This window comes from Polypterus senegalus, chromosome 11 (assembly GCF_016835505.1).
Source record: "Polypterus senegalus isolate Bchr_013 chromosome 11, ASM1683550v1, whole genome shotgun sequence".
NCBI classification, from domain to species: Eukaryota; Metazoa; Chordata; class Cladistia; order Polypteriformes; family Polypteridae; genus Polypterus; species Polypterus senegalus.
The window spans coordinates 26,241,677-26,255,265 of record NC_053164.1 but is presented as its reverse complement, the minus strand read 5'-3'; the positions used below and the strand labels follow the sequence as shown (position 1 = coordinate 26,255,265).

General features: G+C 38.4%; 1 protein-coding gene across 1 annotated transcript in view; it reads right to left on the bottom strand.

Annotated features, from left to right (window-relative positions):
- Positions 1-13,351, bottom strand: part of LOC120538752 (cytochrome P450 2B4-like) — a 32,937-nt gene extending 19,586 nt beyond the window's left edge. The window contains exons 1-4 of the mRNA XM_039768205.1: positions 13,147-13,351; positions 12,775-12,937; positions 3,430-3,579; positions 729-889 (exon numbers count right to left, since the gene is read on the bottom strand). Coding sequence (XP_039624139.1) covers positions 729-889; positions 3,430-3,579; positions 12,775-12,937; positions 13,147-13,320 — 648 coding nt within the window. The 5' untranslated portion in view covers positions 13,321-13,351. The remainder of the gene's footprint in view (positions 1-728; positions 890-3,429; positions 3,580-12,774; positions 12,938-13,146) is intronic.
- Between the last annotated feature and the right edge of the window lie 238 nt (positions 13,352-13,589).

The following is a 13,589-nucleotide window of genomic DNA, read 5'->3' as shown; positions in this document are numbered from 1 at the left end:
TATAATAATAATAAAAATAAAAAAAAACTTTATATGCTGTATTTGGGTGTATATTTTAATATTAATTTGAATTTCTTACTCTCTGAACCAAACTGTCCTCTCCCTCTTCCAGTTGGTCATTTACTGTAGTTGTGCAGCTCTGTGCAAAGATGATATTGTTCTCTGCTGAGCTTATATTAGATTGTATCTAACTGGTAACAATTAGGTAATTCAATTTAGTGTTCTTTCATTAAGAACTAAACTTAAATGAAAATCATGGAAACCTGGGGAATGGGATTCTTGGATACTAAGAACAGTTAGTTATGGCTCATTTAAGGTGTGGCTAACCCTTCTCTTTCTTTTCTTCACACAAAGAGAGCCACTGATTAATGGAATACATTACAGAGTAGTTTTGTCGAGATTATGACTACAGAGACCTTCAAGTCTCAACTAGAGTTATTTTTGGAAAAATTGGGTGGATGGAATTGACAGTCTTGTTGGGCTGAATATCCAATTTGTAACATTCTAATGTTCAAAGCTGTCTGATGATCATCACACTGGGTTTAGTACCACACGTAAGAAGCAAAATGTCACTTTCACTTTCCAATTCTTTATATAATATTTGTATCACCTATACCACAGGCAAAGCAACTATGTTCACTTTCAAATGAGTAATCTATCTATCCATAGTTCAATTTTCTTCAGTTAATTTCAAGGTTATGAGAAGAAAGCTATTTTTTTTCTTTTACCTGAGCAAAAGGGCTGCTCACCAGACGCACATTTGCACTGAGGATGGAAAGCAGATGGATAAAGTCCTTATCCTCATATTCAAATCTCTGCCCAAATATGATACAGCAGATAACATTGGAAACAGCACGACTCAGGGTTAAAGTAGGATCAAAGGAGTGTCCTGTAGAAAGAAATGATTTTAGAATATACTGGGAAAACATCCATCCAACCATCCATTATCCAACCCGCTCTATCCTAACTACAGGGTCACGGGAGTCTGCTGGAGCCAATCCCAGCCAACACAGGGCGCAAGGCAGGAAACAAACCCCGGGCAGGGCGCCAGCCCACCACAAGGCACACAACCACACACACACACACACACTAAGGACAATTTAGGATCACCAATGCACCTAACCTGCATGTCTTTGGACTGTGGGAGGAAACCAGAGCACCCAGAGGAAACCCACGCAAACATGGGGAGAACACCAAAAATCATGTAATCCTTAATATCTTCTGAAGATCATTGAAATATAAACAGAGTGTATTGCTTGCATATCCCACCATTCATCCATTGATTTTTTAATCGGATTATTCCATTATAAAGTCACCTGCAGGCCAAACTACACGACTGGATCAATTCTAAAACAGGATGCCAAATCAAAATTACACCTGGCTAGTTTAAAGTCATAAATTAATCTAATGTATAAATCTTTAGAGAAGCTGAAGGACATCAGAATGCGCAGAGACAAACAAGCAAATACAGAGAAAATGTGAATACGCGAGAAAAAACAGTGACTGGGCCAAGGGAAATTTGGCTTTTACAGAAGCTCAATAAATATATAATTAGATAGATAAATAAATGTATACACACACACAAACTATTGTCTACTGTTAAGCAAAAAAAAATTAAAAAGAAACAAAAGTTCTAATTTGTCAGTCCAGTGAAGCATTGAGCATTGCTCTTGGTTTAATGGAACCCAAATCATGTTTCTTAACATACTTCTGCTGAATAATTTTTTGGCTGAACATGTCAACCATGACAAACGACCATGAAAATCTACTAGTGAGGCCAGAGGACAGTGCATTGAAGGCATTCAAAGATGTTGTTGAGAATTTTCTTGGCTACTGCAGAGCACCAAACTAAGTCTGGCCGGTTGACAACGTGCTTCAAGCATACTAAACCATGAAGTGCAACATGTCGCATTCTTTTTCCACATACACACTTAGACTTCTTACCAGCAAATTTTGGTGTAATTACTGACAAACATTGTGACGCAAACCAGGACACTGCAACAATGCAAAAATATCAGGGCAAGCTGAATTCATCATTGCTGGCCGACTATGCTTGGAAACTGAAATGAGAAGCATCAGATGCTGAGAATAAATGAAAATCAGCCACAAAATATGTTTTGGATCAGTTCAATAAATGCAATGTATTGGCTTCATTAAGTGATTAAACACATTAAGCTCAATCAAAGTTAATTTCATGTTTACCCAAATTCCTAAGTGATATGGTCAGTCTAAAGTTTATGTTCAGCTTGAAGCTCTCTATCATAATCACCAAATATTTTCCTGAAAAAAAATGTCCAGTGTAATTATCATAAGTGTCATTTATCACTGTTTATCTGAATCCATCATGACCTTTCACAAAGAATAACAGTGTAGCCAGTAACAAGTACTGTTATATTATATGAAACAAACTACAAGGACGTGTTTGAAGCAGAAATCTTCACAACCTTTTAGAAGTATCTGGATAAGATACTGGGATGTTTTAGCTATTAGCTAAACAAATGACCCTGATAGACTGAACAGTCTCCTCCCGTTGTTCAAATTTCTGCTGTTCTTGTATTCCTTTGTTCAAAGCCACCGTTGAATCTTTACAAATAAAGACTTTACAGAAATAAACAAAAGAAAGCACAGAGAATAAAGCAAATAGATGAAAAGAGTAAAAAGGAATTTCTCAACAAGGCATCCAAAGCAAACAAGTCCAGAATGACAATACAATACCAAAAAAAAAAAATAGAACAAAAAGAATCCAGAACTAGAAAGTTAATAATTACAAAAAATGCACCTTTTCATAGTAAATCTGTGAACCACTGCTGAGACCATCTCTTTCCCCCTAAAATAAAGGCTAAGGATAGTCTCCACAGCAGGGAGTGGTTCCACACAAGGAATGGAAGCAAAAAGGATACATACAATAAAGTGCATGCTAACTATTAATGAAATTAATTATAAACACAAATGTCAAATTTACAATCAACAGGAAAAATAATACGTCCAAAATGACAAAAAGAAGAAATAAAAAGCAAAATACACTGTAATTATTGACAACTTTCAGTCTGGATTTTTTTTTTTTTTACGCAAATGCACACATTAACCCTGTCGGCCCTGACATCCTATTACTAGTACATAAATATGCAGCCGTTTTTGTAAAGCATAGTTATGTTTGCAGTTGTTGGAACCAGGCGTGCTACTATTACCGCAGACTGGAGAGAATTGAGAAAGTTGAAAACGGAAGCATCCGATTTTATTTCCTCAAGAAGATTGAAGTTTTTGACAGCTATTGTATAATAATAGTGATAATGTTTTTGTTTTTTTTTTTTTATTATTTTTGAGCTTCCTTGACACCCGAAAGTTAGAATATCTCACAAAATATTTTTTCCCATAAAAACAGGAAATCCAGGGCCGAAAGGGTTAACAACTGACAATAGATCTTCCCACCTGTTTTTGTACGAAACTCCTCCACTAGATGATTGGCTTCTTCCAGGATCCAATCTTCAATGCTTCTCTTCCCCATCCCATAATCCCGCAATGTTGACAGAGAGAAACGGCGAAGTTGCCTCCAGCGCTCTCCATTAGTGAAAGCCATGCCTGCACCAATGGCAACACATTGAATTTAGTGACCCAAAAAACAGAGATATGCACATAGGGTTGGCTACAGTGGTTCACGTCCCTGCCTCTTCTTCCTTATTGTCTCAAGGGCCCTTGATGTCTCATTAGGAACTAATTGATTGCTTCTAAGCACAAATGTGTGACTCCTTTTCATTGTAAGAAAGAGAAACGGAGAGAAAATAGAAAGTGGAGAAGCAATGTGTCTTTTTATGTTGTCTATATTTTTATCGATTCTATAAATTTAACGAAACGCAAATGAAAAGTCAATTGAAAAAGGGAAAAACTACATTATATACCCCAAATGTCTCCCAGCACCTTACACCATATAGCCTAACAGCAAAGCCAAAAGCAACAAAATGCATAGACAAAGAGGAGGAATATAATTAGGCAGCAAAAGCATCCGGCACATTACCAGTGAAGTGAATGGGCATCCAATAATAAAGTTGTCATTGCTAAAACTGAGGTAGCCCAATTCTCAATGGATTCTAACAACACTCGATTAATCTAAGAAGTAGACCGTTCTAAAATAATTAGAGTAAAAAGGAAGAGCTGTAGTAACTACAGGGGGATAAAGTTGATGAGCCACAGCATGAAGTTATGGGAAAGAGAAGTGGAAGCTCAGTTAAGAAAGGAGGTGATTATTAGTGAGCAGCAGTATGGTTTCATGCCAGGAAAGAGCACCACAGATGTGATGTTTGCTCTGAGGGTGTTGATGGAGAAGTATAGAGAAGTCCAGAAGGAGTTGCGTTGAGTCTTGGTGGACCTGCAGAAGCATTTGACAGGGTGCCTCGAGATGAGCTGTGGTATTGTATGAGGAGGTCAGGAGTGGGAGAGAAGTATGTAAGAGTTGTACAGGATATGTGACCATGGTGAGGTCTGCGGTAGGAGTGACTGATGCATTCCATGTGGAGGTGGGATTACATCAGAGATCGGTTCTGAGCCCTTTCTAATTTGCAATGGTGATGGACAGGTTGACAGTCAAGATTGGACAGGAGTCCCCGTGGACTATGATGTTTGCCGATGACATTGTGATCTGTAGTGATAGTAGTTAGAAGGTTGAGGAGACCCTGGAGAGGTGGTATGCTCTAGAGAGGAGAGAAATGAAGGTCAGTAGGACTACCATGACAGAATGCATGTGTGTAAATGAGAGTAAGGTTAGAGGAATGGTGAGGATGCAGGGAGTAGAATTGGCAAAGGTGGATGAGTTTAAATACTTGGGATCAACAGTACAGAGTAATGGGAATTGTGGAAGAGAAGCGAAAAAGAGAGTGCAGGCAGGGTGGAATGGGTGGAGAAGAGTGTCAGGAGTAATTTGTGACAGACGGATATCAGCAAGAGTGAAAGGGAAGGTCTATAGAACAGTAGTGAGACCAGCTATGTTATATGGGTAGGAGACGGTGGCACTGACCAGAAAGTATGAGAAAGAGCTAGAGGTGGCAGAGTTAAAGATGCTAAGATTTGCAATGGGCATGATGAGAATGGGCAGGATTAGAAATTAGTATATTAGAGGGTCAGCTCAGGTTGGACGGTTTGGAGACAAAGTCAGAGAGGCGAGATTGCATTGGTTTGAACATGTGCAGATGAGAGATGCTGGGTATATTAGGAAAGGAATGCTAAGAATAGAGCTGCCAGTGAAGAGGAAAAGAGGAAGGCCTAAGAGAAGGTTTATGAATGTGATGAGAGCAGAATTGCAGGTGATGGGTGTAACAGAGCACGATACAGAGGACAGAAAGATATGGAAGAAGATGATCCGCTGTGGCAACCCCTCTCAGGAACAGCCAAAAGAAGAAGATCACCAGCTGTCTAAAGAAAGAAGGTCAAATGATTTTGAGAGACAAGAAGTAATTTAGCTACTAAAGTGCCAAGGCCGAGCAGTTCACAACAACAATTTATTTTTTGTATTGCCCAAAATCAGAAATCCCTCGTAGGGAAAAAATTTAAGAAATCTTGGAAAAGGCAACTCAGAGAGAAACCCCATTCCAATTAGGGCTGGGCGTGCAATGGGTGTGAAATGATAGGGTCAATACAATACACAGAACAGAACACAAGTAATCCTCTTAACAGATCTGCATGACCAATCTATCATTGCCACCTCAAGAATACAATACAATAATTCAATAGTGATAGTAGAAGTACAGAACAAAATGCAAGAATAGATCATATCACATAAGAGGATTCAGATTTGCTTGTGCTCCTGCAGACCTCAGCCAACAAGCTGCCTCCCCACCACTGGCCATTCCACAGCTGAGTCAGTGCCAGGCCAGAGAATTTGATGAAAGGACCACTCCACCCGGTGATTCCATTGCTCCTTTATCTGCAATGTCTCCTCCATACGGAAGCAAACAACTTGGCAGTAGGGCAGTGGCACCAAGTGCCACATTTGAGTACCAAGAAGAGAAACAGAATAGGTGAGGATTAATAACAAGTTGTAACTATCATATAACTTTTGTTTTAGTGGTAATGACTAACAACAGAAATGCAGTATACACAGTTAATCAGCAGCTCTATTCAGGATATGCTAAACTGTAGTAGTGAGTCTTCACACGGAATTTGAAAGCTGTGACTGAAGGGACATCTCTTATAATAGCAGGTAGGCCATTCAACAGCTTAATGGACATTTAACTAAAAGCTCAACCTTCAACTGTTATTTTAATAATTCTTGGAATCATAAGCAGACCGGCATCTTGAGATCTTAATGTGCATTCAGGTTTGTAAGTCATGATAAGTTCAGATAAGTAGGCCTGACCTTGGCCATTTAAGGCTTTATATGTCAAATGGAGGATTTTGAAATCTGCCTTAAACTTAACTGGGAGCCAGTGTAAGGATTTAACAACTGGAGTTATGTGTTCATATCTTCTTGTTCTTGTAATGATTCTTGAAGCAACATTTTAGATTAACTGAAAGCTGTATAAAGAACAATTTGAACATCCAGTGAACACTGCATTGCAGTAGTCAATCCTACTAGCAAGAAATGCAAATTTCTTAGTATCCCATATATTTACAAAATGCCTTAATTTTGAAGTTCAACTCTGTGAGCTATAATTAAATCTCATGTGTAGTTATGATTATGAGTTGGACCTTTGACAATCTGACAAAATCCTACTGAATTTAACAAATAAGTAAAACATTTGCGAAAAGTGTCAGTTTCCACATTAATGTGTACATTAAAACTACTCAATCATAATTTACAGCCAAATCAGATAAACGGTTGCCAAATTCAGTTATGAACAATGAATGTGGCCCTGGTGGTCTGTAGACCAGCGAGTCTGTGTCAAAGGATATGAAGTCACCTAAATTTTTAGAAGTGATTTGCATTTTGTCACAATGAATTATTCCAAGGCCTCCTCCTCAACCTGCATCTCTCAATTTATGAGGGAGTGAGTATCCATCTGGTAAAAACCTCAGCTAGGGGAACAGAGTTAGATTTACTAAGCCAGGTTTCAGTGAGAAGGCACAAATCAGACTTTCTTCTTAATATAATATGATCTACCAGAAAAGCGTTACTTCCAAGAGTGCAAATGTTTAATATGCAGCATTTAAAACTGCATAGTTTATTCTAATCTGGCGATATATTTTTTGTTTTAATTTGAACTAAGTTACTATTATAGGTGCTTCTGGTGGAGGATCTGGTTTTATCTATTGGTCTAATTCAGTGCTTCTCAATTATTTTCTGTCATGCCCCCCCTAGAAAGAAGAAAACATCTCGCGCCCCCCGCGTGACTATAAATAGTATCATTTGTCTATAAAATTGTTATAAGTACACCTCTGCATAACACTGTATCCTTATTAACGTATAAGAGAATAAAAAAAGAAAGAAATATGGACCAATTTACAACAAAGAATAGCTTTATTAAATGTAACAGAAAAGATTTAAAGTGCATTCTAAATTAAAAAAAAATTTAAAAGAAAAATAAAAAAGCATGTTCCCCAAGGTCAAACGCGCCCTCCATGGACGGAGCCACTGGGGGGCGCGCCCCACTATTTGAGAAACACTGGTCTAATTATACACCTGATTTTTTGGTTATCAAGTAATTTAAGGTTTGCATCCTGACTAAATTTATAGGATGTCCCAAAACAGGGAAAGTAACAGGTGAGATAAACAACAGCCTGTGACAGAGGTGGGAGGCTTGAGGAAGTTGTGTGGGGCCTTACAGAATTAGACATTGAGGAACAGGCATGATGTTTGCAGACAACAATCAAGATAGAAATTGGCTTATCTGTATATGAAAAGAGAAAACAGGATGGCCAGTGCAAATGGAGTAAAGTGCCAGAGAAACCAGGGGAACACAGATGACAAAATGGATCAGGAGAAAGACCCACAAGAAACTGCATACGGAAAGTAAGGTAAAGTCTAGTCTTATTTTGAGTTGGATGAACTGGTAGTTAGAGTTTCTAGAACAAAATCCCAAGGGAGGCCAGTGGATCAAAATCACAGGACTATTGTAATATAAAAGGAAGACGTATGTATGTAGATTTACACAGTAAAGAAGAGAAAATGGAGACAGGCATTAAGTAAGGGAGAAAAGGAACAAAACAAGGAAAAAATGGGTGTAAACTAATTAAGGCAGAAAAGGGATGCCAAACACGGGTGCTAATTGCTGATCTGATCACCAACTGCTGGTAGCCACAGTCAAACACAGATTCTGCAATACTAAACAAATGGCGGCCACAAAGAAATTCAACACAGACAAGATAAACCACAGCCACAAAGTCTAAGTGAAGAACAAATTTGACATCTTCTCTACAAAGGAAAGTCACCCAATTGAGCTGTGGGAAGACATGAAAGCATGCCTTTTTGAAACAGCCTTAGAATATGCGCCATACATGATACCATTGAAATCAGCCCAGTGGATTTCCAATTCGACCATTAGCATCGCAGAAAAGAGAAGGAAGGCCAAAGACACTAGGAAAAGAGAAGATTTCAAAAAGCTGACCGTGAATTTTCAAATAGAGGCCAGAACGGATAAAGAGAACTATTGGAACAAACAGTGTCAGAAGATGGAGGAAGAGAGCAGAAAAGGTCACACACGAGAACTCTACACCCATGTGAAGATGGAACTGTTAACATTCATGGCTTGGAAGTCAACAGTTTGACGGAGCAATGGACATGAATTACATGACCAGCAAGCAATACTCTATTGGTGGAAAGAATACACAGAGAAGTTATACAAAGTAAACATCAGAATTATCAGGCAGAGGAGACTGAGAAATTGGAACTGGAGCCAGGTATCCTAGAAGAAGTAGTCATTTGGGCAATGAAGTAGTTAGCCAAATGAAAAGCCACAGGAGTCGACATACTAGCAGAATTTCTCAAATTCATACCATTAATGGCGTTATGTCAACACATATGAAGCATTTGTGAGCAGCCAAAAGAATGAAAAAGATCAGCATTCATCCCAATTCCAAAGAAGGGAGACACAAAGGATTGTTCAAATTACCACACCATAGCATTCATACCACACACAAACAAAATCCTTCTGAAGATCATCCAACAACACTTAAGTACAACTTTCAACAGGTAAATACCAGATGTGTCAGCTATCTTCAGGAAGTTCAGAGGCACTCATAATCACATTGCCAGCCTTTGATGGATTTTGAAAAAAAAAATAGGAAGTATCAGAAAGACCTCTAGATGTGCTTCATCGATCATTCAAAGGTGTTCAATGTTCTTGAGCACAACAAGCTCTGGATCTACCTGAAGGAACTGGATACACCACCACATCTGACCAAGTTCATAAGATCGTTCTATCAAGATCAAGAAGCTACAGTCCGAACACCATATGGAGACATGGATTGGTTCAAGATCAGAAGGTGCACTTGCCAAGGATGCATCCTGTCACCAGTATTTTTTAACATGTATGCAGAAGCTGTTATGAAGCAAGAAGACCTGGACAGAGTCGAAGATTGGTGTGAAAATTGGAAGAAGAAACATCAACATCCTCCAATACGCTGATGATACTACCCTTCTGGCTGAAAACAAGAAGGATCTCAAACATCTGATCATGAAAGTCAAAGAAGAAAGTTAGAAGGCTGAACTGCGATTATCAAGAAGAAAAAGATCATGACAACAGCAAAAAATGTGAACATCAATATTAAGTTCAACAATGAAGTAATTTTCTTGGCTCTGAAATTGAGCACAATAGCAACTGCACCCCTCAGATCAAGAGATGACTGGCACTTGGAAGAAATGAGATAGTTAGTATGAACAACATATGGAAGAGCAAAGACTTCAGCCTGGCAACCAAATGCAGATTGGTCAGTGCAATTGTTTTCCCAATAACAACATATGGCTGTGAAACCTGAACATTGAGAAAGTCAGACAGGCGAAGGATTGATGTATTTGAGCTGTGGTGCTGGAGACATCTCTTATACATTACATGGACAATCAGAAAAAAAGAACCAAGAACTTCTGGAATGGACTTTGGGCTCTAGGCCTTCCTTATTGGAGGCCTAGATGACAAGGCAAAAGCTCTCCTACTCTGGACTCATCATGCAGAGAAGGTCGCTTGAGAAGGATGTCATGCTTTGAATGGTCAGTGGCAAAAATGGAAGAGGCTGCCCAAGAACTCACTGGCTAGACACCATCAAGCAAAATACTGAACTGGACATAGCAGAATTGAAAGAAGCCTTGAGAGATCAGAAGACATGGAGAGTATTGCCATAGGGTGGATGAGAGTTGTACAAGTATTTAACTGAATGGATAAACGTAATCTTAGACAGGTAGGCACAGCTAGTCAATCATACAAGACAGCAATGGCCCTAAAGATGGCCGTGATGTTTTTATCTTTACTATATTGACAGCACATATTGCGATGAGCAAAGAGCAACCAAATTAGATTGTATACAAAGCCATGGAGGTAGATTAAAAGGGGAACATAGCCAGAGCCAGACTGGACACAGGCTGAATGCCCAATGATAGAACTCAGTTAGGAAAAGTGGGAAGAGGAGGAAGAAGCTGTTCCACCTTGGTATAAGAACATAAAAAGTATAAAAAATGACAGAAGAACACTCAATCTGTCAAGATGGTTTGTGTAAGGTTATTAAAGACTTGTCCAGCTATGATTGGAAGGATGTGACACTACAGTGATATTCCTGCATCTTATTAAGCTGATAGAATTAACATGAGGCAAAGGGCCTTATATTAAAGCTAAGCAGGCTACTACTTACTATCCTATATAGAAACAAAGCATGGTATGTGATAATTATTGATATTCTAATTTCTCAAAAAAGTATAATAATAAATAATACATTTTATTGTGCTGATCATGTTGGCTTGTATTATGTTATCATGGAGAAGGCAGCTGAAAGTCTGTGTACAACCCACACATATTCACTTTGTTTATGACCAGCTTTTCCAGTTGTTTTGTTACAATTATCAGCCACTCCTCACTTACAAATATATTTGAGATTTATAAAATAACTGTTTTTCAAAGCACAGACCATTTTCTGCCTATCAAATCAAGTACATTGCAAACAAGTGGACATCTGTGAGAGTGCATCTCCATGTCTGCATGTGCATCTCCTTGTTCTGAGAGGAAAAGAAAGGGGCTGATTTTCAAATAGCAAAGCTGAGAGTATTTACAGTAATTTGTCAATACTCCTGCACAAAAAAAATAATACCCAAGGAATGCTGAGTATGTTCAAAGAGTCTGATGCCAGTTTCAATTTCTTAAATTCTAGGCCACATTGTCTGGATTAGCAGTAACTGCTGCACAAAGTTTTGCAAAGCTCAGTGTGGATGAGTTCAAACTCGGAAATCTACAATATGTGGACAAGAAAGACTCTGTGATCTTCTGATTCACCAGGGAAGTATAACATTAAGTTGATGTCACTGCAATTTGTCATAACATACAGCATGAAACTGGAAGTAGGTCTTCGAACCCAGCGATAGATAGACAGATAGATAGATAGATAGATAGATAGATAGATAGATAGATAGATAGATAGATAGATAGATAGATAGATAGATAGATAGATAGATTTAGGGAAATTTGTCTTTTACAAAAGCTCTGTAAATAAATAAATAAATAATACTCACACACACTATTGGCTGAACACACACCAGCGTCAATAAAGCAAAACAAATGTAAAAGAAATAAAACTTATGACTTATCAGTCTCAGTCCTATGAGGTTTACTGTAAAAAGGGAAGGTTAAGATAAAACCTCTCTCATGATGTGCTAATCATTTGCACCTGATTCTGATTTTAGGTATATGAGGTAGTGATAAATGTTGACATCGACCTACCTTTCCCACTTGTGAAATGTGTGTGTTTTAAAATTATACAATGAACTTTAAAATGTAAATGCTGCATGTTGTTTGTTATATTATATTATATCACCTTTATCTGCATTATACTGTTTAAAGATAAAATCTTGATGTGTTTACATATGTTAAAAAAGAAATAAAAACTTTTTTGAGGGGTGTAATTACCTACTGTATTAACAATCTTAATTTCTGTAATTACTTTGTCCCTGACTGTAGAGCCCTTCTGTCTTTAGGGTGGCCCATATCTAATTTTGCAATTTTCATTACGCTATAACTTATTAAAGTTATTACATAGAAAATCACCCGAAAAATCCCGGACCATTGAGAAGTGTGCGAACTGACGACATGAAGAATCGTCTTCGCGCCGAACTGGAATCGTCCCCGCATAAATCAAAGTCATCCAGACGATCTGGATGTGCATAATTAGATCTGGACCACCCTCTATCTATCTATCTATCTATCTATCTATCTATCTATCTATCTATCTATCTATCTATCTATCTATAGTATAAGGTGCCTTACCTATCTATTTATCTAATTGTCTACTTCAAGTAAATGTCAGGCTTCATTAGTATTACTGCCATATTCAACGAATAGACAGGGTTTTAGGATTTCGCTTATCTCTTTGCAAATAGAATTCGCTTTTAATCATAGACAAATTGTGAATAAACATACGGAGATACTACTGCGTGTCAGACCAGCCTTTTTATATATACCTGACAATAACATTAAAAACTGAATCTTGTTTTAAAATGGGTAATAAATTATTGAGGGTCTTAGCTGGAAGTGAGTAATTTAACGACCATACCATTTCCCGGATAATGCTATATTTATTGCTGCCTGATTTTACTTGAGGTTGCGTAAACGAATCATCGCCTCTACAGCAAGTGCTTGCATTGAAACTTACCATAGCCTTTGTTGACCCGAAGGAAAAGAGGCATTGCAGCTCTGCCTGCGAAGGCGTCAGCGTGCTTCACAAGCGCTTCGTGGACCGCCTCAAAGCCGACCAGAACTACCACGGGCTGTGGACCCAAGTACACTGTCATCACGGGTCCATAGGTCTCGCTCATCTGTGGATTGGATTGAGAAGCAGATAACATCAAAGCAATTATTAATCCGTCCATTTTCCTAATCTTTTTATCCAGAGAGACGAGCTCCCTGTTGTGGTGTTGTTCTTTGCGGCCGATAACTGCTAGGCTCCAGTTAGCAAAACATGAATGAATAAACCAGAGATAAACTTTAGGACTTAAAACTCTTCAATGTCAAATTAAGCAATCACCTTTAAAAAGCTCTCCTGAGGAGCCCTGCCGTTCACATCCAGCAGGTTACCGATCACTGGCAGCGGGGTAGGGCCGGGTGGCATTTTGGCATTGTGAACTGTGTCCTTTCTAAATAAAAAAATCAGAAGACCCAGGACGATCGCGGCCAGAAGCAGCGTTCCGACTAGCTCCATACTTGTGTGCTAAAATGAATTCACTGTCCAGATCTTGACTTTAAATAAACAAAGGAAATAAAAGGGGTGTGACTGCATAGCCAATAAGCCATTAATTGGGAGGGAACTCCTCGGACATGTTTTAGAACAGTAAGTTTAAAAAAGAAAATAAGATGTCAGCCTCTGTTGTGTACTCCTGATGCATGCTTAATAATATTCCATCAAAACAAATGACTTATTACTGATAAGCTGGTTTATTTCCTATTATTCTTAGGCGACGCATGCCCTCT